Consider the following 27,043-nt stretch of genomic DNA (forward strand, 5'->3'; position numbering starts at 1 on the left):
TCTTTTATTTTTATCATGTCTCTAATCCACAGGCTATTTAAATGACATAAAAATTTAAAATACTTTTTTAGAATCTGTAAATAATGTTTTATAAACATAAATCAAATCTAATAGGTGAAATATGGAGAAAGCTATCCTTCAAATGCATTTTCCTTATAATTTCCAAATACAATAATTTCTGCATTACTATGAGATATTAATTATTAAACAGCTGGATAAATTGCTTTTTATTTTAAAATCAGGATGACTTTAACACTGCTTGTAATTCATCATGGCATATTTACTCTAATCTTTTAGTGCCTCTACTCCCAAGGCCCCACTAAAATTACAGTTTAGTTATTAACAAAAGAAGATATATATTCTGAAGAACAAAGAAAACTGGAAGGGAGACATCATCAGATGAGCAACTTCAAACAAGCTGTGGAAATGGCAGGAGGGAGTGGGTTGAGCATGGTAAACTGCCTCAGCATAACAGAGGCCACAACATAAAGCATGCGGGGGTGGTCCCCATGAGAAGGGAGCCAGCTTACCTGCAGGACCCAGGAGATTTAGCACTTGGAGGTTCCAAACAACACAGAAAGTAGCAATGAGGCACAGGCCTGAACATGAGGATGGCTGGACAGAAATGGACCCCCAGAACTTTACCCCACCCCAACTAGACAACCACTCTCCTAGGCAAGAAAACAACGATTCAATCTCTGAACAGACTGATTAGGAAGGCTCCAACCTTGGAGGCAGTGTGCTGAAAACAGGATAAAGTCAGAGTCTACAGGCTGAAGGGTGGAATTTCCAGCTTGCAGCCCTACCGGGGGAAAGGAAGCCAGGAAAAAGAAAAGCACTGGATCTTAAAATTATGAGCCCTATTAAAAATATCAGTCAATAAATGAAGCAACTCAAACCATAATTACATTTGCCCCACCAGACACCCACTCTAAATGGAAATAGAAAGTTACCTGAAAACGTTATTCAAAATTTCATACTTCACTTATGCCTATTCTCTCCCTGGATGAGTTTTCTGTCAGCCAGCTGTCAGTTCCTACTGAAGGAAATCAAAGCTATTCAGAGTTACATAAATACCAAAAATTTGGTCCATATATCTCTCCTATTTGGAATCTAGTTTTTTAATTCCTTGTTAAGAAAGACATCCCCACGGTGTTTTGTAGTTAATCATATTTCACTCAGTATGAGTCTGTAAAGCGTCTGGAGTGGATTCTATGCACAGGCAATTTGTGCGCGCGCCCGTGTGTGTGTGTGTGTGTGTGTGTGTGTGTGTGTTCGGGGAGCACTGGACTGCTGGGAGGAGGGCTGCAGCACTCATCTGGTCCACCCTATTCTGTGCAGATGAAGCAGCTGAGGAGGGGAAGGTGGGGGAACTCCCGAAATCACTCCTTTTGCTTACCAGACTGAACTAGATGTTCCCATGTCCCTTCTTGCATGCCCCCTTGCTTCTTGGCTACCAGCTTCCCACAGGGTAGGGCTCTGTTCTGAGTACCTGATTTGTGTGGTTTCTTACACAGCAGTGCCACATGGGCTGAGGTGCTTGAAAAGCCATCTTGGAGATGATAGGCTTGGCCTTCCCTGTGGCTTTTTCTCCCCAAGACACCCCCAGTTTTCCTTTCATTCACAGAGGAATTTTATTTTCCTTTGCGCCTCTTACTCCACCACCAAATAGGATCTATGCTCCCTCCCCCAAAAGTTATTTATCCCACCACGGTGGGGGAGGGCAGCCAGGAGGTAGAAATTATCAAATGTGTTTCAAGCTCACAATTCAGCCCCACATCCAGTCCCACTTCCAACAGCTATCAACCTCTACCTCAGGCTGTCTCCATCATCACCTCCAGGTCATCTGATGCTCCCCTGCAGGAGCAAAAGGCAGAGATGCCTGCCATACCTACGGAGGGGCAAAGGAAACCCACAGGTCCAGAGAAGAGTACAGCCTTGAGTTAAAATGGGCCAGGTACTGGAGGTCTGCTGTCCTGGCCTTCCTAGAGGGGTCTGAGGAAGCCCAGAGCTGCTACATGGGCCAGCTGCACCTGAAATGAGGCAAGCTTGCCTGCCGCCAGCAAAATATGTGTCTCCTCCCTACTCAAGGAGAGGGGCAGAGCCAGGACAAAAGATGCAGCTGAGACTGTCCCAGGAAACGTAATAACTTGCCAGGGAAAGTGTTCTCTGGCACCAGCTTGTAAGAAATATTTAGAAACTGCCCAAGAAGGAGGAATAGCTGGTGAGGTTTGCTGTCTTTCCCACACGTACCCAGAAAGGGTTGATTAATTCTAGTTACTTCGGCTGTCCTTCAGGCTCTGGGGCTGGGCCCTGGGGCAGCTACATCCCTACATCTCTCTGAAAACCCCCCTTCCCAGCACACACATATAAAGACATGCAAACCTATACCTCCAAGTCTCAGGGAATCAAGCTGACAGGATTTCCAGGCTGTTGAGGGTTCTGGTAACGTCCTAACAGTCCCCGCTGGCTCTTTTCCTCAGTTTTTTCCGAGAGCGGGAGGGTGTCAGTCCGAGGTGCTGCTTGAGAAGGGCAAAGGAAGGTGACTGGGGTGACAGCGCAGGGACACCGATGTGGGCAGGGTGCGCGTTTCGTCGCCTCCCCTCTGAGCCCAGGCAAGCAGCTGGCGGGCTGAGGCGATCATCATCCACGAGAAGGGGTTCTGCCCAGAGCCGCTACGGAGCAGTCCCGGCACTGCCCGCCGAGAGGATATTGCCTTCCCTTGGGAAATGGCAAGCCCGAGGAGGGCAGCCAATGCCCGCATGCTGGAGCAAGCGCACCTATGGACCCCAGTTTTCCGACAAGGAGGTCTGGGGTCCTGGTGCCAAACCTGTGCGCCCCCAAGAGGCTCCGGGAGCCGGCTGGCTGCCCGCCCCTGTGTGGCTCGAGTTTGTCGAGCCACAACGGCTCCGCAGCCCCCACCAGCCCGCCCTCCGCGCCCAGCCTGCACTTCCCGCCGCCCGGCCGCCAAAGGCACCTGCGGAGACCCGCCCAAGTCCGACCCTGCGACCCGCGCGCTCCTGCAGCCGAGCACGCGCCGCTCCCGCTGCGGCACAGACCCGCGCCAGCGAGGCCCCTGCCCGAATCCTCCCAGACATCCTGCGGCCGCCGGCTGCCCCCACGACTTTCCCTGCGCGGCAAGGCCGAGAAGGAGGCGAAACCCGCCTCCCCGCGGGGTCCAAGCCCGCGCCGCCGCAAAGCTCTAGCTGAGAGCGGGCGGGGATTGCGGGAAGCCGGAAAGTGGGCTCCGGGAAGCGCGCCCGGGATGGCGGGGCAGAGTCTCTGGACAGAGACCTGCACTCCGGCGGCCCTCGATAGGCGTCAAGTGTCTGCAGTATCAGGGTGAGCGGGAGGTGCCGGCTCCCAGGGCCTGAGCTTACCCGGCGGGACGCGCGGAGGCCGCCGGGCCCGGGCTGCGCGGGGAGGTGCTCTCTTCCCAGCAGCCAACACGCAAACCAAAGTTTCCCCAAGTGCAGCCCGTACAGCCGGCGCCGCACACTGACCTGCGACGCGCTGCCGAGTCGGCGGGGCGCCTCCGTCTCCCCGGCTCCGTTCGGACCCTCCTCGCTGGTGGCCCCAGGGCGCCGTCCAGGCTGGATTGTGGTCTTCGGTGACTCCTCGGCGGCTGGAGTCGCAGATCCCGGTAGGTGCCGCCCTGTCCCCTCCTCAGCTCGGCAGGGAGAGGCGGGCGGCGGACCCCGAACGGCGAAGCGTTGGAGCGGGGGCTGAGAGGCGCGCACCTCGCCAGACGGCGGGGCTGCGCGGCGTTTCCGCTGGGGGTGACGCGCCGGCTCGGGGCTGTGCTGCAGGTGGGGGCGGCAGGGCCAAAGTCTGTTCCGGCCCGAGGGGCCAAAGTCTGGCCTCCGAAGCTCCGCCTTCTATCCCCGCAAATACCCCCCAACGCGTATCCCCACATCCCAACCCCGCCACCTCGCTTTGGACGGGGCAGCTTGGCCCAGAGCAGAAGCAGCAGGGTCTTTCCCACCACTGAGGGGAGACGGCCCTTGGTTCCCCCCATCCATATGTGCATTCCTCTCCTCAGTTCTTAGCCACCTGGCTGGTCCGTGCGTCTGTTCCCCAACGTGTCTCTCTTTCCCCTTCCCGTCCCTGCATCCTCTTTTTGAAAGCCAGAGTCTCACTTCAGGTTGGGGTGTTGGTGGCAGCAACCGTTCTTCTTTTTGTTTTTATCAGTTTATAACTTTATAATACTGTCATTAAAGCAATAATACATATTAATTAACAAAATTCCACAAAGTATATTTTATGTATTAAACTCCACTGTGGGATAATGAGAGACGAAATTAAGAAGCAATGATTTTAACTCATTTATCAGCGATTATCTGATGGAGAAAAGACCATGACCATTTTCTGTCGTTGTGCAGATGATGTCAATTAAAAATAATATGTAGTTTTGAGTCCTCAAAGGTGAAAAGGAGACTTATCTCTGGGCAGGCTCCCTTTATTTAGAAAAATAGCCCGCTAAATTTGGCCCATTAGTAAATATATGTAAAGCAAGTTCACAGCCCAGAGTTGGTCTCTAGGGAGCTGGAATCCTGAATCTGGGTTGCTGGTTGCCCACACCTGTTGGTTTGGGAAAATCTGAGGTTCCCAGGAAGGGACTGGGCAAATTTGCATGAAGGCACAGGTCTCCTTTCCTTCATTTAAAAAGTTTTTATTAATGTATAGTAGATGTTAATAGATGTGCATTTCACAATTTCAATGATTTTGCTCAAACTGAAGCATCATTAAGATCAAGAGACAGAGCATTACCAGCTCTCTAGAAGACTCCCTCATATTCCCTCTCTTCCCGGGGGGCAGGGTAATAGCTTCAACCAGCATAGGTGACTTTTGCTTGTATTTACGCTTGCTAGCAATTGAATCATACAGAATATACTCTGTTTCTGGCTTCTTTCACTCAACATTGTGTTGAAGAGATGCATGCTGTCTATGGGTTTAGCTTGTTCATTCTTTTTGCTGTATAGTATTCCACTGTGTGGATGTACCTTAGTTTATTCATTTTATTACTGACACACATTTGAGTAATTCCCAGGTTTGGGACATTACAAATAATGCTGATAGGAACATTATAGCAGATGTCTTCGGTGAACATATATACACATTTCTGTTGGGTACATACCTAGGAGCAGAATTGTGAGTCATGAAGCAGGCATATGTTCAGCTTCTGTAGATATTGCCAAACAGCTTTTCAAAGTAAATGATTGAATTTTGACTCCTATTTGATTAGTTTCCTATTGCTGCTTGTAACAAATTACCACAAACTTAGCTTAAAACAACACAAGTGTATCCTCTTCCAGTTCTAGAGGTCATGTCCAAATGGGGTTTTAGGTGACTAAAATCTAAGTGTTGGCAGGGCTGAGTTACTTCTTGGGGCTCTAGGGGATAATTCATTTCCTTGCCTCTTCCAATTTCTAGAAGCTGCCTGCTTTCCTTGGCTGGTGGCCCCTTACTCCCTTCATATCTCGGTTTCTCTCGTTCTCAACTCAGCTTCTGTTGTCACATGTCTTTGTCTCCCTCGCTTCCTTCTATCCTCTTGCTTCACTCTCATAAGAACCTTTGTGATTATACTGTATCTACTCAGATAATCCAGAGAAATCTCCCACGTCAAGATCTTTGGTTTAATCACTTCTTGCAAAGTTTTTGAGGGTAACATATTCATAGATTCCAGGGATTAGGATGTGAGCCTCCTTGGGGAGGGCATTATTCAGCCTACTACACCTGTTATTGGGGTATTCTTGGATGGATGTTGAACATGTTGGATGAATGGAGAGAGGCTGGACTGGGTGGAAAAAAAGAACAATGAAGCCCTGAGATACAGTTCACCTAGAGGACTGGTGCTGTTGACTTGGGTGCTGTGCCAGGGCCGGTAGGCAGGAGAGGGAGTCTGATGCTGGAACATCATCTTTGGTCACCACAATCCTGGCACCACCAACATGTCTGAGGCAAGGGGCTTTCCTAGAAAGAATGAGAGTCCAGGTCAGTTTGGACCTGTGCACCCTGCTGAGTGAAACGTTGGGAAAGTCAGACTCTCCTCTGTGGGAGCTGGAACAATAAGAAAATAATGGAGTGGGGAATGGTATAGCTCAAGTGGTAGAGTGCATGCTTAGCACCCAGGATGTCCTGGGTTCAATCCCCAGTACCTCCTCCAAGCAGAAATAAATGAAGAAACCTAATTACCTCCCCCTCATAAAAACCAACAATACAAGAAAACAATGGACAACGGATCACATTTTGCACTGTGGGCAAGGCCCTGTTAGTGGACAGTGCCCTGACCCCATGCCATGTCCCTGTCCATCCTCCAGGCTTTGGGGATCGACCTGTTTCAGGGCTGATGGTAGAATTGTGGGTACTGACTTTCAACAGTAGATGAGGATGAGATGGGACAGGATGGGGCAGGAGAGCCTTTTAATCTAAGCAGGCTTGCCTTGCTTCGTTGTAACTTGAGTGTTAAAGAAAGATGACTTTAACATTCAAGGCATGAAGATGAGGACACATAGTTTCTACCTACTTCTGGTCTCATTTTAGTACAGCAATCACACCCTTGAAGGAAATAGGACAGATGTTATTATCTCCACTGTACCGATCGGACCACCAGGGCTCATGGTGATTTACTCAAGGAGCCTCAGGAATGGAACCAGGAACAGAACGGGCCTTGTAGCTCTTCCTGTTCCTGCTCCACCTCCCTGCTGTGTGAGATCCACTAAGACGCCAGGTGATGAGAGCTGAGGGGCAGAACTGACCCAAGGTGTGTAAACCAAATGAAACACATCCTACTCTGTGAGTGATAAAGTGAGATGATCTGAAATATACAACTTCCTGTCCTTATGGTTTCATGCCATTGAAAATATGTTTTGGTAGAGTTTTTTAGGAACAAGTAAAAGTAGATGTGTGATTTTGATAAACATCTTGGTCTGAAATCCCTCCATCTACTTTCTGCCCTGTAGAAATAAGCTGAACACTTTGGTCTACTGTTGGAACCCCTCCAGTCCTCTTCAAAATTGTGGTTTATACTATAATTCATTTACTATCTACTTAATTCAGATCTCAAGGCAGAGAGGAGATGTGAGGTTAGTCTGCCATTTTGAATTAAAAATCCCATGGTTAGCATCATCATAGGCATCATCATTATTAATAAATACTTTCCTTTCTTGAGCAGCTGTTTTTCCCCTGGACTTTTCGTCTTCCCTTCCATCCCGCCTTCCACCTCCCTTAAGCTTCTCTGTCTCTAACTTGTTCCAAGTTCTCAAGGATAGTATCAAATCTTTGGACTCTCCTTTTACCTCACTCTTTTCAAATTTTGATTGACTGCTTCCTGGGAATTCTACTCTGCTGTCACCCTGGGTTTCTGTGATTCTCATGGATAGACCTGTGTTTTCTTCTTTCTTAATTTGTGACATTCCTCTCTCTTTTTTGGTACGTATCTCCAGTATCTTCCTAGAAAGTATATGTAGAAGGTAATTTTTGAGTCCTTGAATATCTGAAACTGTCTTTGTTCTACTCTTACACTTGTTTGATAATTTTTCTGAGTAGAAAATTCCAAGTTGAAAATGACTGTTCTTCAAAAATCTGAAGGTATTCTCTGTATTCTAATTCCCAGAGTTATTGAGAGAAAATCTGAGGCTATTCTGATTCTTTTTTAAAAATATATTTTTACTGAGGTATAATCAGTTTACATTGTTGTGTCAACTTCTGGTGTACAGCACAATACTTCAGTCATATAGGAACATACATATATTCATTTTCATATTCTTTTTCACCATAAATTACTACAAGATATTGAATATAGTTCCCTGTGCCATACAATATAAACTTGTTGTTTACCTATTTTATGTATATTAGTTAGTAAACCAAATGAAATTTCAAATTCCCAATTTATCCCTTCTTACCGTCTTCCCCCCATAACCATAAGTTTGTTTTCTATGTCTGTGAGTATTTCTGTTTTGTAAATAAGTTTGCTTGTCTTTTTTTTTTCTTAGATTCAACATTTTTGTTTCTCTTTCTGGCTTAATTCACTTAAAATGACATTCTCCAGGTCCATCCATGTTGCTGCAAATGACATTATTTTATTCTTTTTTATGGCTGAGTAGTATTCCATTGTATAAATATACGACAACTTCTTTATCCAGTCATCTGTCAGTGGACATTTGGGTTGTTTCTATATCTTGGCTATTGTAAATAGTGCTGCTATGAACATTGGGGTGCATGTATCTTTTCAAATTGGGGTTTTCTCTGAATATATGCTGGATCACATGTTTAAGTCTATTTTTAGTCTTTTGAGGACTCTCCATACTGTTTTTCATAATGACTGCACCAGACTACATTCCCATCAGCAGTGTAGGAGGATTCCCTTTTCTCCACACCCTCTCCAGCATTTATCGTTTGCGGACTTTTGAATGATGGCCATTCTGACTGGTGTGAGGTGATACCTCATTGTAGTTTTGATTTTCATTTCTCTGATAATTATTGATATTGAGCATTTTTTCATGTGATTCTTGATCTTTTAGTTGGGACATTTTCTTCCCTCTCTCTTTGGAAACATGCAGAATTTACTCTTTCTCTACAGAGGTTTCAGTGTCACTATTATTTGCCTTGGTCTGGGTCTATTTTTATGTAATGTTTTAGGCATTTAGTAAGTACTTAACATCTGGGAACTCATGTTGTTAAGTTCTGGGAAATTCTCTTGAAAAGCAGTTGTAAATTGTGCAGTAAAAATATATGCACAGAAGACTTAATTGCAGAAGAGAGTAACTTTTTATCAACCTTAATGATACAAAAATAAAAATATAGATGACAGAGCAGAGAGTTAGGGGAAAGTAAGTGAATGAAAGGAAAGTGGGGGCTCTGAGAGCCTCACTTTACAAAGCAAGGTGTGTCAGTGAAAAGTACTATGTACATTTGATCAAACAAGAAATGACAGAGATACCCACTGGAGACCCTGGAATAGTGATTCAGCTGCTAGGGGAAGCAGTGGTGTAGTGAGGTTTTAACACCAAGGGAGCCAACCAGGTTTGGGAGAAGAGTGACCTGTGCTAGGGATGGGTCCGGGAGCCAGCATTTAAACTGGTAACCCTGCTTGACTACTTTTTCTGCCTATCTCTCACATATTCTTTTCTAATAGCTTTCTTAAAGAGAAAATATTTTGAGGTAAAATTCACATAACATAAAATTAACCACTTAAAGCAAACCATTCTTAAGTTTCGGGGACAGTTTTGGAAAGCCTTAAGTGGTGTGTTCCAGAGTGGCGGCGGCAGACAAGGGACAACGGGCGACACTACGTGGCTGTGGCTGGGTCAGGGTGGGCTGGAGGAGTCTGATACCTGTTCTTCAAAGGCAGGGTGGAGCTCTCTCCCTCTTGCCTTAAGCCCCTTGCCTGTGGCCCCTGGTCTTCTCATCCATACAGGAAAATATTTAATTTCAGCTCTTCAGATGCAAGTATATTTTTTAAGGCCTTATGCACTTAAGAAAAGATTCAAATGCAGTGAATATTATCTTTGGGGGAGGGTTCTCTTTTGGACAGAAAAGGCTGTAGGAAAACATTAAACACTAAGCTTCTTGTCACACTGAGCAAAACAGAGTGTGTTTTACTTCCTATATTTATAATTTGCCTCCCCCTGGTTCCTTTCAACTCCTGTCAAGTCTCCCTCTTTCCCCACCCTGTCCTAGCATAATGGCAGGGCCCTGGCTGAGCTTTTCCTCAACATTTTCTAAACCTTAACAGCTTAGAGTGGTGATGCGCTGCTGTTTCCAAGCTGCCAGCAGTTTTCTGATTCATCTTTGGGAGAAAATTGCTTTCCTGTTCTGGAAAAAAAAAATGCTTCTGATGTGCTAAAAAGATCAGAAGTTAGGGCTAACACCTCCATTTATGAGCCTATGCTTAAAATCCATGAGCCTTAGACTTGTCTATGCCCAGAATTCCCAAAACTCCAGCTGTCTGTCCACAGCAGATCCCACACACCATGTAATTCCTGATAGAAGGAAAGAAAAGTTTCCATGAAAGAAAAGCTTTATAATAGCCTTTGGAGGTTAGCAGATACCAGTTAAATATGTTTTATGTCCAGCCCTTGCTCCTTAGACTGCAATCCCCAGGCGAGGCCATCTCTTCCCTGGGGTAGGAGCTCAGCCTCTGAACCTATTCTGTATCCAAAGCAGAAAAGTATTTAATATGGCTCTTTTGGATTGAAGACTGAACCCTTGTGGATTGAGAGGTCCATCTGCACATTGGCTTCTGTGACATTACAAAAGGTCTGGGATTTTTACAAAATTTAGCAGACATCTGGCTCTTCTTGGACTTTGTAAATGTCTTAGCAAATACAATTGCAGGGACAGTGGTGAAATGGGTTACCCAGTTTCAGGACTGCTTCCTCAGTACCTAAGTGGGTAGATCCAAAATCCTATTATGGAATTCAGAAGTTCAAGTCCGTGAGGAGATGGTTGACTCCATTGGACATAGAGTTGGTATCAGGCCTGGATGCAGACAGAATGAGGGTTGAACTCTGAGAAGAGGACCCAGGACAGGCCTGATGATGGAGGCTCTGGATAAGTGGGGTACCCCTAGAAAGGGATAATTGACCTATGGACTTTGGGGCAGTCAAACCATAATCTGGATTTAAATATCAGTGAAAGTGGCTTTGGGCCCAATGCTAGTGTCTTAAACAAAGCAGGCTATAAATATATATATTTTTCAAATAAAAAATAAGTCCAAGGCTGGTGCAGTTGGTTCCTTTATTGTTTAACCATCTTCAGTTTTCATCTCATGATCACAAAATGACTGCTTAACTTCTAGGCATTATGTCCACATGCCAGATCAGAAGGGTAAGGGTCAAACGGCAAAATATGTATGTCATCTTTATCTCTCCTGTTTGTTTTTCAGTAAAACAATAGTTTTCTTTGCTGCCTGACTCAGTGATTTCACCTGATATTCATTAGCTTGAATTAGGTTATACCTCTACCATAAGGAAAGCAAGAATTTTTTTTTTTCTGAGTTCACTGAAATTACAATAAAATCAAGATTCTGTTGGTAAAAAAAAGGCAGCCTAGCATAGGTTTCTAGCTGTGACCTGGATAATTACTTGACCTCTCTGTGTTCCACTTTCCTCATCTGTAAACTGGACACTGGACCATAACTGTCCCTATTTCAGAGGGTTATTATGAAGATTAAATGAGTTAACTTTTATAAAGCACACAGAGCATAGTGCTATTAAAGTATTTTAAAAATCTATTAATAAAGGGGAGAGTATTCACTGGATAAGCAGTTGGTAGGGCCTACCATTAAGCATGGCTGTTCTGTGTGATCATTCTCTTTTGTAATAACAGTTATTGAACATTACAACCTAATATTAGCTGTAGTTCAGGGGATTAAGGGAAGGGCTGCTGTCCTCACTTGGATACAGCATGGAAAAGCATTGTAAGGTGATCTGTGTAGAGTGGGCCAGGGGCTAAACTCCTGAAAGTAACAGGCACAACCACAAGAGTTGAGGCAGAGCTACAGCTGGGCTACAGCTGTATTTCCTAGCTTCCCTTGCAGCTAGTGTGGCCATGTGACTAAGCTTTTGCCAGCAGAGAGTGAGCAGAAGTGAAGTGTGCATAGGGGAGAATCCCTGGCCTCTTGCCTTTGAGCCTTTCCCATCCAATGGCAAGAAGGGCAGTGGCTAGAGCTACCTTGTGAAGATGGCAGAGCTGCTGGGAAGCCTGGATCCCTGAATGACTGTGTGGTACAGAGCCACTCACTGACCTGGAACAGCTACCCTGGGCTGTTATATGAGAAAGAAAGAAATTCCTATTTTGTTTGAGCCATGGCACTTTGTGACTTAGTCATTCCAGCCTTTTGCCTCAATGCAATTACAATACAGTTATCCTTTAAAAATATGTTAGCTTATAATATGAATAAAATATTTCTAGAAGGATATTTAGGCAATTGTAATCATAGGTGACCTGTAGAGAGGGTAACCAAGAGCCTGGGGGAAAGTGGTGGGAGGGAGTTTTGTTTTTACTCCATATTTATTAATAACTGTTGAAATTTGAGCCATATAAATGTAATACTTATTGCAAAAATTAAAATAAAAATTACTTTATTAATTAGAAATGTTGATACTGCATCACTATACTTTGTGCCAATTGATCACTGATTGGCACTAAACCAGCACTTGACTCCCTTATTCACTAATCCTAAGCCCAGGGAAAGGAGAAAGGTGATGGATAAAGCTGGCAGAAAGGAGCAGCTGGGCAAATTCCTGAATGGAAGGCAGAGCTGCAGCGCTCTGCCTGAGTCTCTGCCTGGGACCGCTTATCTGGGCACAGCAGGTGGACTCCTCATCTCTCATCAGACTGTGCGTCCTTGTGAAGGAGATGGTCACTGCATGCAGATTAATGTCACTTCCATTTCCTGAGCATTTTATGTCCCAAGATGGTATCTTTTAATAGGGGGCACTCCAGGAGACTGGCCCTGAATTTTTGGTTGCATGAGCAAGGTGACATTATCTACAACTGAAAGAGAATTCAGTTTCCACCCTTGTAACTTGAGTTGACTTTTCCTGTTTCCTATATTTTATGTTGATATGAAAGGCTGATTTACTATTTTCCTATTCATGATTTGCAACCATACTCCCATTTCAAAGCCAAAAGGAAAGGGGTAGTATACTATTGAGTGATTTTTCTCCTCGGGGATGAAATGGGGGTTTCTTAGTTAATATGGCACAAGGGAGGGCGTTGTGTGATTGATAGCTCTGAGTTTTCCCAAAACCTAATGAATATTTGAAATTATTATTTCATTCTTGCTTTATGTTTTCTTTTTACCATACAATGGCTCCTTTCATAACCTCTGGCCCCTGGGAAAACACTAACCCTCTTTGCTGGAGTACACTAATAACATTTTCCCTCCCTTCCCATCCTTGAACTCAATGTATTTTTCCCAGGAGAGTTTGTCTGGTGAAATAGATGGTAAATTAGTTACAGAAAAAGGGACCAAATAGCTTCAGAAACCATTTTTTAACTGTTTGAAACTTAGAACATTAAAAAAATGGATACTTTGTTAATACCAGTTTCATCATCCCCATTGGTTCTTGGTTGCCCACCAAACTGAGCTTTATGTTGGACCCTGAGGGTCCCCGAGGGTCCCTCACACAGCCTGGCACAGTCTTTCAGCCTTACTGCCCAGGATTCCCTGTGGGATTCATCTGAAGCAACAGTCAGACTGAGAGCTGCTGGTTCCTGGGTGCACATGGCCCATTTCTCAGATGCCACCTTTTCATGAAATACATTCCCCCTGATCAGAGGCTGCAGCTGCATTTTGTGGCTTCTCTAGGGCACTTACCACTGCCAGCCTTAGTTACCGTTATTTGAGTCCATTTTGCATGGTCTTGGATGCAGAGAGCAGGTTTTAACCGTCTTTGCCTGTCAGCAGCCTCTGGCCCAGCCCTGGGCACATGGTAGTGAGACTCACAATTCAGTGTGAATTGCACTGAACATGTAGAGGGGCTAAAGAAACGAACAAAAGTGTATTTTCTGACGGGTTGGCAAACCACAGCCCATGGGCCAAGTCCACTGCTTTCACATTTTTCAATGGTTGAAAACAAACAAAAGATGAATATTTCATGAGATGTGAAAATGACATGAAATTCACATTTCAGTGTTCTGAAGTATAATTTTATTGGAGCCTAGCCACACTCCTACATTTACATTTTGGTTGTTGCCTCTTTCCTACCCTCAAAGCAGAGCATAGTAGTGGCAACAGTGGTCATATGGCCTGCAAATCCTAAGATATGTACTGTCACTTTACAGATAAAGTTTGCCAGACCCTGCTTTATAAGCTAAGGATTTTCCAATGGAAATACGCATTTCTGCTCTCTTCCAAATCTACCGTTGTGGTGGAGGCATAAGTGATTACTATTTCCCTGTTTTGTTTTTTATACTATTTACTATTGAAATCTTCTGAGCATCAGCCCTCCATATGATAAAACAGAAGTACTCAATTCCTGCCACCCTCGAGAACATTCAACAAAGGTACATTCAGCACACCAAATAAGTACCTGTGATGTGCTAGTGGGAGGTGGTTCTCTGGAGATAAGTTGATGAGCAAGATAAACACAGTCCCTACCCTTGTTGTGCTCATTTTAATGTAGAAAAAAATTAAATAATCCATAACCCATTGTTTTGGTAGAGAAGTTAGAAGGTGCTCAGAGAACCGAGAGTAAGAATACTTTAACTTGCCTAGGTGGCATCAAGGAAGGCTTCTTGGAGGAGGTGACATTTCCAGTGAGACCTGAAGGACAAGCGGGTATCACATCAGTGAAGAGTAGAGGGATCTGTACATGGAGAGAAAAAAAACTTCTTGCTTATTTAAGCCATTGTCATTTGAGGGTCTCTGTCATAGGCATCCACAGCTGTATCACAACAAATACATTCTTTGTACCGGAACAGACATTTCCTTCAGTCGTTGACAAGATCTGCTTCTCCTGTGGGGCTAGGAGTCAGAGCCCTTGGGTGGACCAGTGCAGGGAGGTACTTTGTGTTCCAGGATAAAGGATTCTGGGTTGCTGGCTGCTTATTTCTCTTTAGGGAGGTTTTCTCTAGTTAGCCCCTTGAATATCTTAAAAACATAACCAGAACCAAAGGCTTCTTATGTGCTGATTCCCCTACAGTTCCTCAGACAAGTTCTCTGAGCCTACTGCTTATTCTGGAAGATTCTCTCAGTCCTTGTACTTGACAAAACTCTCTTCTATTACATTGGCCATGGGAGGGGTTCGCACTTAATGGCAGCAAGCCGGTGGGAGTCTTCTGGCCTTCTGGTTTTCAGGGAGGAAGGACTGTTTCTGAGGCTTAGTGGATTTGTTCTAGAAAGAGGCTGGGAGACTTAGCTCTAGTGTCTCTTCTGACATCTGTCACCTAAATTCCACATACCACAGACATCCCAGCTGACCTATAAAACCAGGACAATGCAACGTCTTAGGGAAACTAACATCAGCTCTGTGAAGAACTTTAGACCAGAACTAAATACCAGGTAGTATTATCTTTACTTTAAAAATCAATGACAAAAAATAATTAATTACAGCCTGTGCTAAGAATGAAGATGTGTTTTTTCTTTTCTTCCGGTGATTCATTATTCATTCCAAATACTCATTTTGTCATGCAGAGGAACCATGTAAATATGAAAAGCAGTCCAGTAAATTAGTCAGCATACTGATGAAATGTTTTCATTAACTGGACCAACTCCTTATTCATGTAAATCAATGAGGAGATGAAGTGAGACTGGAATAATTGATCAGATGTACCCCTCTCCGTATCATGATTAACCTTTGACATATGCCTCTGGAATGCATTAGGTTTGTAATCAAAAGGGAAAAAACTGTGTTGTGAACATTGGCTATTTTGGGTTGTCCAGCATCCAAATATCCTTTCTATTTTGGCAAATCCAAGAGGAGTGATAGCCAGGATCTGGCTTCTCACTTTAGAACCTGAAGAGGAGAAGATAATCCCCCTTTGGACTCCTTAGACCTGTGTGTGGATGTTTGACTAAGGCTCAGCCAATCAGAGATTCTTGACTGAGACTTCAGATCTTCAGGGAGTGACAGCAAGACTAGAGACAGTCTGAGATCACTCAGAGTGGCCAGATGGAATGGAGGCTTTCCTGGATGGTGACATTTGACCGGGGCTGATGGTGCCCGGCCCAGCACCCTACACTGTCTGAACCTCTGGTGGGATCTTGACTGTGCCCCACACCCCTGAGTTTCTGTTCCCAAAGCTGATTCTCCAGTCTTCCTGAAATTCTTTAAGATACCAGTATCTTTCCAATAAATGTAAATTAGCATGTGTAGGTTTTGTTATTTGCAAAAACAACGACTGTTTAATCTGTATGTGAGAATAAGGTACGTGGTGTTATTCTGTACCTGGTCCAATTCTAGACCAGGAAGAATTAATTTAAAAACTACAGTTACTTTAAGGGTCCAATGGACAGGAAAGCATATATTTTACAAAGGATGTTGCATTGTACCATGTTTGTTCAGTGCACTTAATTGCTATTCACCCTTTTAACAGACAAAGGTCTAATCAGGAACAAGCCACAGTCTTCAAGAGCCTGACAAAAAGGCAGTGGTATTTTAGAATTCAAAGGGATCTTTGAAACCATCTCATCCAAACCTCTCATTTTACAAATAAGAAAATTGAGGTGCAGGCTGGCTAACTGATTTATCCCAAATTGCATAGTGGGGATTATAATCAGACACTACTCCTGGAGGAAAGACAGGCATGGTAGGGGAGGGGGTGGGAAAGACAGATCTCCAGTTTGCAGAAATGAGACCAAAAAGTGTCTGTTTGGTTACGAGGCCAGGGCAGTAACAAAATCAGGTCATGAGGTCAGAGCATTGCCACACAGAAAAGTTATGTAGGTGCTGAAATTCAGGTTTGGCTAAGAGCAGGCTAGGCTCAGAGCCAGGACTGAACCTGAATTTCTCCTCCTCTCCCTAGTATGTGTGGACAAGAAGGCTAAGTGTTTAAACACTTTTTTTCCCCAACCCTATAGGAACTTGTCACCTTTCTAAAACTCTCCAGCTGCAACTCCAGCTGCAACTTCTGGAAGTTTGGTCCCCTCTTCTTTTGGTCTGGATATTGACATGCCTAGTAGAATTTCCTTGCAATTGGACTTGTCACAAGTTGGTTTCTGTATGTTTATCTTGTATCCTACTATCTTGCCGAATTCTTTTATCAGCTCTAGTAGTTTTTGTGTGGAGCTTTTAGGGTTTTCCATATATAGTATCATATCATCTGCATATAGTGACAATTTTACCTCTTCTCTTCTAATTTGGATCCCTTTTTTTTCTTTTTCTTGCCTGATTGCTGTGGCTAGGACTTCCAAAACTATGCTGAATAGAAGTGGTGAGAGTGGGCATCATTGGACTTGTCACCAGTTGGTGACACTAGATGGTTACTAGGAAAAATTATTCCTTCAGTTTGAAGTGTTGGCTTTACATATTGGGCAGATATTAGTTATATGCTCCCACCACCAAAAAAAAAAAAAAACTAATAAGTCACTTTGAAGGATGGAATTTGTCTCATTTAGGCTTGAAAATCAGTATTTAAAATAAAACTGCTTTCCCAGGCATCACTACCATGCAGCACACTTTAATGTTACATCATTGACAGATGGGATGTGTCAAAATCACTGATGTGCTTCAGGATAACTTATCTCTTCTGCATGCTATTGCCATTTAGAGTTGCTGTTTGTTTATCATTTGATTCATGTCCAATATAGATCTTCTTACTATTTGTTAAAAGTTACATTACTGGATAAGCAAAAGATGTGCAGTGGGAAAAAAAAAAAAACCTGTCCCCAAACCAAGCTGGCGAGTATGTAGGAAATGAGGTGTCCTAGAGCAGAGAAAACAAGCAAATCCAGACAAAACTAGGACAAGCCTTAGTGGGAAAAGTCCAGTATATGTTATACCAGGAAAAAGGAGAGCTCAAATAAGAACCATTCCTACAAGGCTGAGGTTGTAGCTCCTACTTAACAAATATATAGAAGGAAGAAAGAAAACTAAGAAGTGATCACCTGGTTAAGATACAATATTTTTTAAAAAAATTTTTTAACTTTGAAAATATTTGGAGAGCATTATTACATGGCAGTGTGATGAAAATAACTGTTATATTCTATACTAAAGTAATGTTTAGGTGATGATAACTAATCATCAAGTAATATGACACTTTGATAGTTAATGGATTTAAGTTGAGAATGTTCTATTTCTCAAAGAATGAGGAGGTAAGAACTAGAAAATTAAAAATTAATATCACTTTCAATTTTGCTTCCACCTCAAAGGAAGTCATTTTAAGTGTGATATGTTAAAATGGATTATGAGGTCTCATACTGATGTAATATAGTCTATGTCTCTAAGTTCTGTGGAAAAATACCAACATGTCAAGACTTATTGGAAAAGAAAATCATCTTTTTTTGTGGTTTTCTAGTGGCTGAGGTTTAAGTGTTCCTCGATCCCCATTAAGATTGACTATGCTTGTGATTAGGTAAGAGAAATCTCCAAGGATATTACCAAAGCTATATTCTGTGCAAACAGTTTTCAAGATTTTATGCAAGGCAAGACAATGCCTGAATTGAAGATTGAAAAGAACAGGAAGATGTTTCCAATATCATCATAGGTTCTGGTTTACCATCTTGACCAGCATTCAGTAAGGAGTTAGTGAATCAGTATGGATGGATGGAGTATGGTGATCTGTTGCCACCGGTCAAGTCATTTCTTGGAAATGAATTGGACACATTCCTTCCTCTGGTCCTTTGCTTGCTCATTTTGTCCTTTCTGCCCCCAGTTTTCCTCTCAGCTTTTCTAAATTTTACATCTCCTTAGAAACCCAGCTCACCTCCTCCATGGAGCCTTGGCCAACCATCCCAATCACAATGGCAAGTCCATTTTATGAATTCCTGTGATACTTACATGGTAACAGTCATTTAGTCCTTAGTTTGTATGTAGATTATTCTTTATGTGCCTTGACTTCTTAGCAAAATTCTGAGCTCTTTAAGGCCCATGGTCATCTCTCTGATCTTTGAATCACTGGCGGTGCCACCTCAGTATAGGCAGTGGGCTCTGGATGACTGATCTACAGTTCCACTTAGCATTATGGCTCATTTTAAACTGCAGAGAAAAGCCAGCAGGCAGAGAAGAGAGCTGCCTTCAGATTTCCAGACCCAGACTCAGCCTAATAGACATGTTGGGATTCCTGAGATATCCCCATAGCCTTATGATGAATACTCCCTTAGCTTAAGCCATCATTAGAAGATTTTTGTTATTTGCTACAAAGACACGTGGAACTGACAAAATGAAATTAGGTCCTGGAATGTAGTTGTAAAAGGCAATGTACAACTTCTCCTATGATCTTTGGCAATCTCACTGATGGGAGCAGGAAGCTTTGGGAGTGGTCACTGAAACAGATTAAATGACTCAGAAAGCTTTTACTGAGAGTCTTTTGAATGTGGGGTAAGATTCTAGGTAGGAGTATAGCAGATGTTTTCAGTGCCTCAAGTCCCATCCCCTCGGACCACCTCTAATTTCAGCCATGCCCCCATTACCTAACGGTGACCTTGAGAATGTGCTCTTTAAATATGTTTCCTCCTTTCTTGCTTTGTTCTCTCATTTCTACCTCCTAGGGTCGCATCTCAAATAAAGTACCTGTTCCTAGACCTTGTGGAGGGGGAACTTGAACTAAGACAGAGAGATGTACAGAATATTGTATTTGCTCATAGAGGTTTTATAAGGTTAGGTGAGTATTTGGGCACACGTTCTTGGAAAACAATAAAAAGAAAATAAAAGGCAGATTTCAGTTAAATGACACACAAGTAGTAAAGGTTCTAGTCCTTGTTTTATTACATTTTGGTAATAATTCTTCCAGCTCTGATGGCTCAAACTAGAAAAATTTGGTTCTTCCAGAATTATTATTTCTTTTGATATTTTATTAATCTCATATCTTACTGAAGCATTCTGTTCCTAGCTAAGTATGAAGAGGTGGGACTGGGTACATTTTGTACTGTATCCTTAGTGATCTGTAATTATATCCTGCCAGTCAAATGCTATTCTATTCAACTTTACAGAGTTTAAACATCCCTGAACATTTTACTTCTCTGAATGCAAAATGGAACACTTAGGTCTTCACAAAACTATCCTAGAACATGTCATGGAAATAATAAAAATGAATTAAAGTTAGCCTTTTGTACTTGGGACCAATTACTTTAAAGGCAAAAGAAAAGGAACTTAATTTTTTGTGTTGCAAAACTAATATAACAATATTAAGAACAATTTGATGAATTAAAAACATCATCAACAGAAACATAGTCAAAATGTGTTATTTTAATTTTGTAAATTTTTAAGCTTGTTATATTATGGATATATCTTTTCACACAATTATGGCATTCATAAAATGCATAATACACTGAATTCAAATACACTGAATCCAAATATTTAGTCCTTTAGCAAGAGAATTTTGAAATATTAAGAAGTAATCTTGAGAAATTTACTAGTCACATGTAGTTTTCTGGGATTATATGCAGTCAGCAGGCCTTTACCATCAAGGCTGGTAACCTTACTCAAATTACCTACTCTGTCTTCTAGTCTTGTTTAGGTCAAGGAATCTTGGTTTCCATATTTATGAAAGAGGTCACTATAGAATTCCTCAAAATACCAGGCTTTAAAATGTTTTAAATTTTTTTTAGCTTTGTTGAAGAGAAATGTGTATTATGAAAGCAGAGATTTGCATTTCAGTCTGGTCAAGACCCTTCTTCACTGCTACACTGCTTTGATTTTTATTTTGTTCCAAGCTCTATGATGATAAGAATTTATTATCAAAAAATTTTTTAAATTGAAGTGTAGTTGATTTGCAATGTGGTATTAGCTTTGGGTGTACAGCAAAGTGATTCAATAATACATATATATATTATTTTTCAGATTCTTTTCCATTATATGTTATTACAAGATATTTAATATAGTTCCCTGTACTTTATAGTAGGTCCTTGTTTATCTATTTTATATATAGTACTATGTATATATTAATCCTAAATTAAAATTGATTTTTGCTGTGCTTTCAGTGGTAAGACCTTTTACTATGAACATTCCTGTCCATTAAGTCTAGGAATTTTATTTTTCCTTTGATAATTTATTTGCTTCCATTTTCTCTATTCTATTGGTCTGGGTCTTCGATTTTTAGCATGTTAATCTTGGATTAATCACATATATGTAACTTCTCTCCTATATTCATCTCTTTGTCTTTTTATCCTCCTTTTTGTAGGACTTCCTCTTTCTATTATTTTTATAATTTTTGAGGAGGGATAATTAGGTTTACTTACTTATTTATTTTTAGAAGAAGTACTGGGGATTGAACCCAGCACCTTATGTGTGCTAAGCATACGCTTTACCACTGAGCTATACCCTCCCCCCCAGGATTTCCTCATATTTATCTTTCCACTTCATAAGAGCTTTTTTCATTACTAATATCATATTTAAAGTTTGTATTTATTAGTTTGTTTTTAACAACTGAGATTTACTGAAACTGTCAAGAAAAGCACTTCACATACACAGTTGTCAGCAGAACCCAGGCAGCTCAGTAGTGTAATAGGAGGCGTTTTATCAAGCAGTTTGTTGAGTGGAGGATGCTTCTAAGGACAGTTGAGCAGAGCCAGGGCACACTGATCATTGATTTTGTGTGTGTGTGAAAACTGTCATCATATTTTTTAATTTCCGAGAACTCTTTTTTGGTATCTGAATGTTCTTTTTCTATAGCATCATCCCCTTGTTTCACAGATGTATTATCTTATTTAATCTAAAGCTGTTAATAAGATCATTTTGAAATTTTCTTCTCTTCTTTTCATTATTTCTAAGTTCATATTTTCCATGTCACATTCTCACAATTTTTAATCTAATGAGAGAGAGTGATATATATAATATATATATCTTCTTCATCCACATCTTCATCTATTCATCTGCTGTTGCTGTTGATGGACACTTAGGTTGCTTACATATCTTGGCTATTGCAGTAGTGCTGCTATGAACATTGGTGTGCATGTATCTTTTCGAATTAGTTTTTTGTTTTCTTTGGATAAATGCCCAGGAGGGGAATTCCTGGGTCATGTCATAGTTCTATTTTTAGTTTTTTGGAAAACTCCATAGTGTTTTTTACAGTGGTTTCACCAATTTACATTCCTACCAACAGTCTACAGAGGTTCTCTTTTCTCCACATCCTTACCAGCATTTGTTGTGTTCTTTTTGGAAATAGTCATTCTGACAGGTGTGAGGTGATAGCTCATTGTGGTTTTAATTTGCATTTCTCTGATTATTAATGATGTTGAGCATCTTTTCACATGGCTGTTGGCCATCTGTATGTCTTTTTTGGAAAAATGTCTATTCAGGTCTTCTGCCCATTTTTTAATTATGTTGTTTGATTTTTTGATATTGAGTTGTATGTGCTGTTTATATAGTTTGGATATTGACCCCTTATTTATCATGTCATTTGCAGATGTTTTTTTCCCATTTAGTAGGTTGTCTTTTTGTTTTGTTGATGGTTTCCTTTTCTGTGCAAAAGCTTTTAAGTTTAATTTGGTCCAACTTGTTTACTTTTGCTTTTATTTCCTTTGCTTTAGAAGACAGAACCAAAAAAAATTGCTACAATTTATGTCAAAGAATGTTCCACAGATAGCACTGCTTTTTTTTGTTGTTGTTGTTGAAGTATAGTCACTTTACAGTGCTGTGTCAATTTCTGGTGTACAGCGCAATGCTTCAGTCATACATGAACATACAGATACTCATTTTCATATTCTTTTTCACTGTAAGCTGCTACAAGATATTGAATATAATTCCCAGTGCAGCACTACTTTTTAAGAAAGTCTTATATTGTGCCAAAATCTAACTTGCTTTATCTGTCATCTGTGACCCTATCTCTGCTCTCTAATGTACCCTTGAGTTTTGTGAAGGCAGCTTTCATGTTCCCAGGTCTTTCTCTTCAGAATCAACATCAGCTGTTGCTATAGCTATTCCTAATCTGACAGCATTTTGAATCCTTTCTCCATCTTAGATCCTTTCTGTTTTCCTGTAAGTTTGTGCATTTCATTATAGCACAAGTGGTGTAAATTAAAAGAGTATCAGTTGATTCAAATTAGTTTCTGAATGTAATTTAAGAATATATAAAGAGTTCATTTACTCAATGTGTATTGAGCTTCTACTACAATAATTCTTTTTTTTTTTTTAACTGGAGGTACTGGGGATTGAACCTAGGACCTTGTACATGCTAAGTATGCACTCTATCACTGAACTATATTACAATAATTCTAAACCTTTATTGCATAAGAGAAACTTAAAACTAATACCCAGGCCACAGCCCAGATCAAAATTGGACTCTCTGAGATGGGAGGATGGGAACTCTGGCACCAGTATTTTTTAAAGCTCCCCAGGTGATTCTAATGTGCAGCCTAGCTAGGAACTACTGCTCTACGATGTGACAGACCTCCGTAAAAATATGGTCTCATGGTTATAGGTTTTCTTAAGGTATGTTTTTAAGAAAATGAATTTGAGGCACATCTCCATCATTTACTCCTGGCTAACCTTGTTCACTTTCTGTGAATGATTATTCAGGTCACATCAGAGAAAGCAATGTGGGGCAAAACAGCAATTTGGCCATATGTAATTAATGAGGTTTCTGAGGAAAGTGGTGATATTAAGACTAGGTAAAAATCTTGATTTTTATGGAGTTTTCTCAGTTTGGTTGATAACTCCTGGAGGACAGTGTCTGAGTTTATTTAAGTGACCTCATGCAGCATCAAAAGTAGCATTATCAAAAGTAGAAGAGCTTTTGAAATTATTGAAAAATATGTAATCATGTCTTTCTTGAGTATGTATTAGAGGCCATCTGTGAAACTGCTGAGTTTTACAGAAAACCCTTCATTTACACTGACATTTATCTTGTAATGTGGCAGTAGAAACAATGCTGAAACATTTGCAGAACAAAGGTTAAGGCTAAGCCTTCTTAGGGTAATGTTTATTGAGCATAAATCTGTACAAAAAAAGGGTAGATTTATTATTTGTGTTTAACTACATTGTCTATTGTGTATTTAAAAAACTCATATTATATAAAGTAAATTCACTGAGGGAGAAAAAGGAAAGGAAGGAGGCTGAGAATAAGGGAGGGAAAAAAAATCTAGTGAATCTTCATAGGAGCCTTCTTTGAACTGTCTCCTGACCCTTCCTGACTTCAGAACATTTTCCCCAATTTTTATTTTGAATATTTTTAAACATGTAGAAAAGTTGAAAGAATATTGCATTGATATCAGTATATCCTTAGGTATTCTGAAGGCCTGAGAACCAGGAGAGCTAATGGTGTAGTTCTCCTTCAAAGGCCAGCAGCCTTGAGACCCAGGAAGAATTGATGTTTCACTTTGAGTCTGAAGGCAGGGGGAAAAAAAGGCTAATGCCCCAGTTTGAAGGCAGTCAGGCAGGAAGAAGTTTCTCTTGCTTAGGGAAAAAAAGGCCTTTTTTGTTTGATTCAGGCCTTCAACTGATTGGACGAGGCCCACCCACATTAGGGAGGGCAATCTGCTTTACTTGGTCCACCTATTTAAATGTTAATCTCATCCAAAAAAAACCCTCACAGAAACATCCAGAATAAAGTTTAACCAAATATCTGGGCACCCTGTGGCCCAGTTAAGTTGATAAAATTAACCATCACACCTTGTATTCGTTTTCTATTGCTGCACAAAAATATCACCTTAAAAACAGCAGTCTAAAACAACACGTATCTATTACCTCACAGTTTTTGAGTCACAATCTTGGGCATAGCTTAGCTGGGTCCTGTTCTTAAAGTCTCACAAGGCTGCACATGGTGTTGACAGTGGCGGTGGTCTCATCTGAGGTTCAACTGGGGAAGATCTGCTTCTAAGCTCACTCAGTTTGCTGGCAAGATTCAGTCCTTTGAGGGCTTCACTGTCTTGCTGGCTGTCAGCTGGACACCATCCTCAGCTCCTAGAGGCTACCACAGTCTCTCGCCAGATGGGCCCCCAACATGGCCATTTGCTTCCTTAAAGCTAGCATGGGAGAGAGAAACTTCACTAAGACAGAAACAGCAATCTTAAGTAACTTAATCACACAGTCACATGCACATAAACAGGTACATCCTGCACCTTTGCCATATTTTATCATCTAGAAGCAATTCACATGTCCTGCTCACATCCAAGGACAGGCAATCACATAAGAGCATGAACTCCAAGAGGTGAGGATCATGGAAGCCACTCCAAGCCTGTGCACCACAGTTGCCTGTTTAGATTCAAGAATTGTTAACATTTTGCCACATTGTAAAAACACACCTTTTGTAAATACTTTAAAACCAAGATTCAATGATTATGTCATTTTAGTCTGTTAGTCTAGCTCAGTTATGCCACTAAATTAAAAATTTTTAAATTATACTGTACATATAGAAAAGTACAAAAATAATTGGAAGTTGTAGCCAGCATTATAAGCAAGAAAAAAAATCGGCCTAAAGATTGGAAAGGATGAAAGAAAATTGTCTTTAGTTATAGATGACATGACTGTAGACCAAAAAAAAAAAAAAAAGAATCTATAAACTATTAGAATAAACAAATTCAGCAAGGTGTCCTGATATAAAGTCATTAGGCAAAAATTGTTTCTATATACTAGCAACAAAAAATGAAAATCAGTATTAAAAATATCAATTATAATACCATCAAAAAGCACCAAATTCCCACAAACAAACCTAACAAAAGATGTGTGAGACTTCTCCTTGACATTGAGAAGCATAAAATCTTGATGAAAGAAATTAAAGAAGACCTAAATAAATGGAAATTTGTTAACTCTATATAAATTAATCTTTAGATTCATAAAAATTCCAAAATCCCAGGAGGTATTTTTGTGGAAATTGACAAAGTGACTCTAAAATTTATTTGGAACTGCAAAGCCCCTAGAATAGGCAAGGCAATGTTGAATAAGAAACGCATTTGGAGGATATATACTGTAAGTTTTCAAAACTTTTTATAAAGCTAGAATAATCAGGATAGTGTGGTATTAACTCAGAAAAAGACAAATAGATGAATGGAATAAAACAGAGAGTCCAGAAATACATGGAAACAAATATTGCATTTGATATATTATAAAAGCACCACTACAATCACATGGGGGAAAGTATTACCTTTTTAATAGATGACCTTGGAGTATTTATACAGCAATTTATATAGAAATGGGATATTTATATAGAAAATAAAGTAAAAGTTGGCCCCTACCTCACACAACATACAAAAATTAATTTAAGATGGATCATGGACCTAGATGTGTAAAGTGAAACAATAAAATTTCTAAAAGAAAACAGAGGAAAAAGTCTTCCTGACCTTACGCAGGCAAATATATCTAAAATAGTAAACAAAAGGCATTAACCTTAAAAGAAAAAAACTGATAAATTGGACTTCATTAAAATAAAGACTGTCTTATCATCAGAAGGCACAATTAAGAAAGCAACAAGAAAGCCACAGATTGAGAAAATAGCTTCAGTGCTTATATTTGACAATGTTCTCAGAGGTTCAGAATATACAGAACCACTACAAACCACTAAACAAAACCAAACCAAGACCAAGCTTTAAAAAAAAATGGGCAAAAGCATTAACCAGCACTTAATAAAAAAAGATATCCAAATGACTAATAAATGTGAAAAGGTGTTAGACATCATTAGTCATCAGAGAAATGCAAATTAAAACCACAATGAGACACCATTATACACTCATCAAAATAGCTAAAATTAGAAAGATGACAAATCCAAGAGTTGAAGGGGTTATGAAAATATTAGAACTTTCATATATTGCTGGTAAGAGTAAGGTTGGTACAACCACTTTGGAAAATTGTTTGGCAGTATCTACTAAAGCTAAACATAGGCCCACCCAGTGACTCAGCAAGGCCACTCTTAGATTTACAACCAAAGAGAAATGAGCGCCTTTGTCCACCAAAGATTTGTACAGGAATTATTCAAAATTCAACACTAGAGGCCACCCCTCTCTCTCCCTCTTCGTAGACGACCCGCACTCTGTCTATGGAGTGTGTACCTACTTTTACTTTAACTTGAGCACCCAATTCCCACACCTCTTTCCTTGCCTTTCTCTTGCTTTATACTCTATGCAGTGTGTATCTCTCTAAATAAATCTGCCTATACTCAAAAAAAAAAAAAGTTCAACACTAGAAACAACCCAAATATTCTCCAACAGGAGAATAAACATAATGTGCTATATTCAGACAATGGACTATCATATAATTTAAAACAATCTATTGACATATCCAACGATTGGGATGAACCTTACAAGTGTTATGCTGAGCAAAAAAGGTCAGACACAGAAGTTGGATGAAGTTCAGCACATGAAAAAATAATCCAGTGTGATAGGAGTCAGAATAGTATGTGTGTGTGTGTGTGTGTGAGAGAGAGAGAGAGAGATAGACTAGGAATGGGCATCATGGAACTTTCTGGGATGCTGAAAATGTTTTATATCTTGATCTGGATGGTG

At 40.8% G+C, this 27,043-nt stretch overlaps 2 protein-coding genes across 9 annotated transcripts in view; one reads left to right on the plus strand and one right to left on the minus strand.

Annotated features, from left to right (window-relative positions):
- The window catches only part of ANKRD34B (ankyrin repeat domain 34B), a 28,925-nt gene extending 24,991 nt beyond the window's left edge, over positions 1–3,934 (minus strand). The window contains exons 1-3 of one of the 7 annotated variants that reach the window (XR_012505490.1): positions 3,504–3,934; positions 2,392–2,519; positions 954–1,039 (exon numbers count right to left, since the gene is read on the minus strand). The gene's annotated coding sequence lies outside the window, so the exon portion shown is untranslated. Of the gene's footprint in view, positions 1–953; positions 1,040–2,391; positions 2,523–3,503 lie in introns of all 7 variants that reach the window. The other 6 variants (XR_012505481.1, XR_012505479.1, XM_074360304.1 and 3 more) reach the window with 6 other exon arrangements.
- The window catches only part of LOC141577058 (uncharacterized), a 56,506-nt gene continuing 31,993 nt past the window's right edge, over positions 2,531–27,043 (plus strand). For both annotated transcript variants that reach the window (XM_074360315.1, XM_074360316.1), the window contains exon 1: positions 2,531–3,643. In XM_074360315.1, coding sequence (XP_074216416.1) covers positions 2,572–3,210 — 639 coding nt within the window. In that variant the 5' untranslated portion in view covers positions 2,531–2,571 and the 3' untranslated portion in view covers positions 3,211–3,643. The remainder of the gene's footprint in view (positions 3,644–27,043) is intronic.

This window comes from Camelus bactrianus, chromosome 3 (assembly GCF_048773025.1).
Source record: "Camelus bactrianus isolate YW-2024 breed Bactrian camel chromosome 3, ASM4877302v1, whole genome shotgun sequence".
Lineage (NCBI taxonomy): Eukaryota > Metazoa > Chordata > Mammalia > Artiodactyla > Camelidae > Camelus > Camelus bactrianus.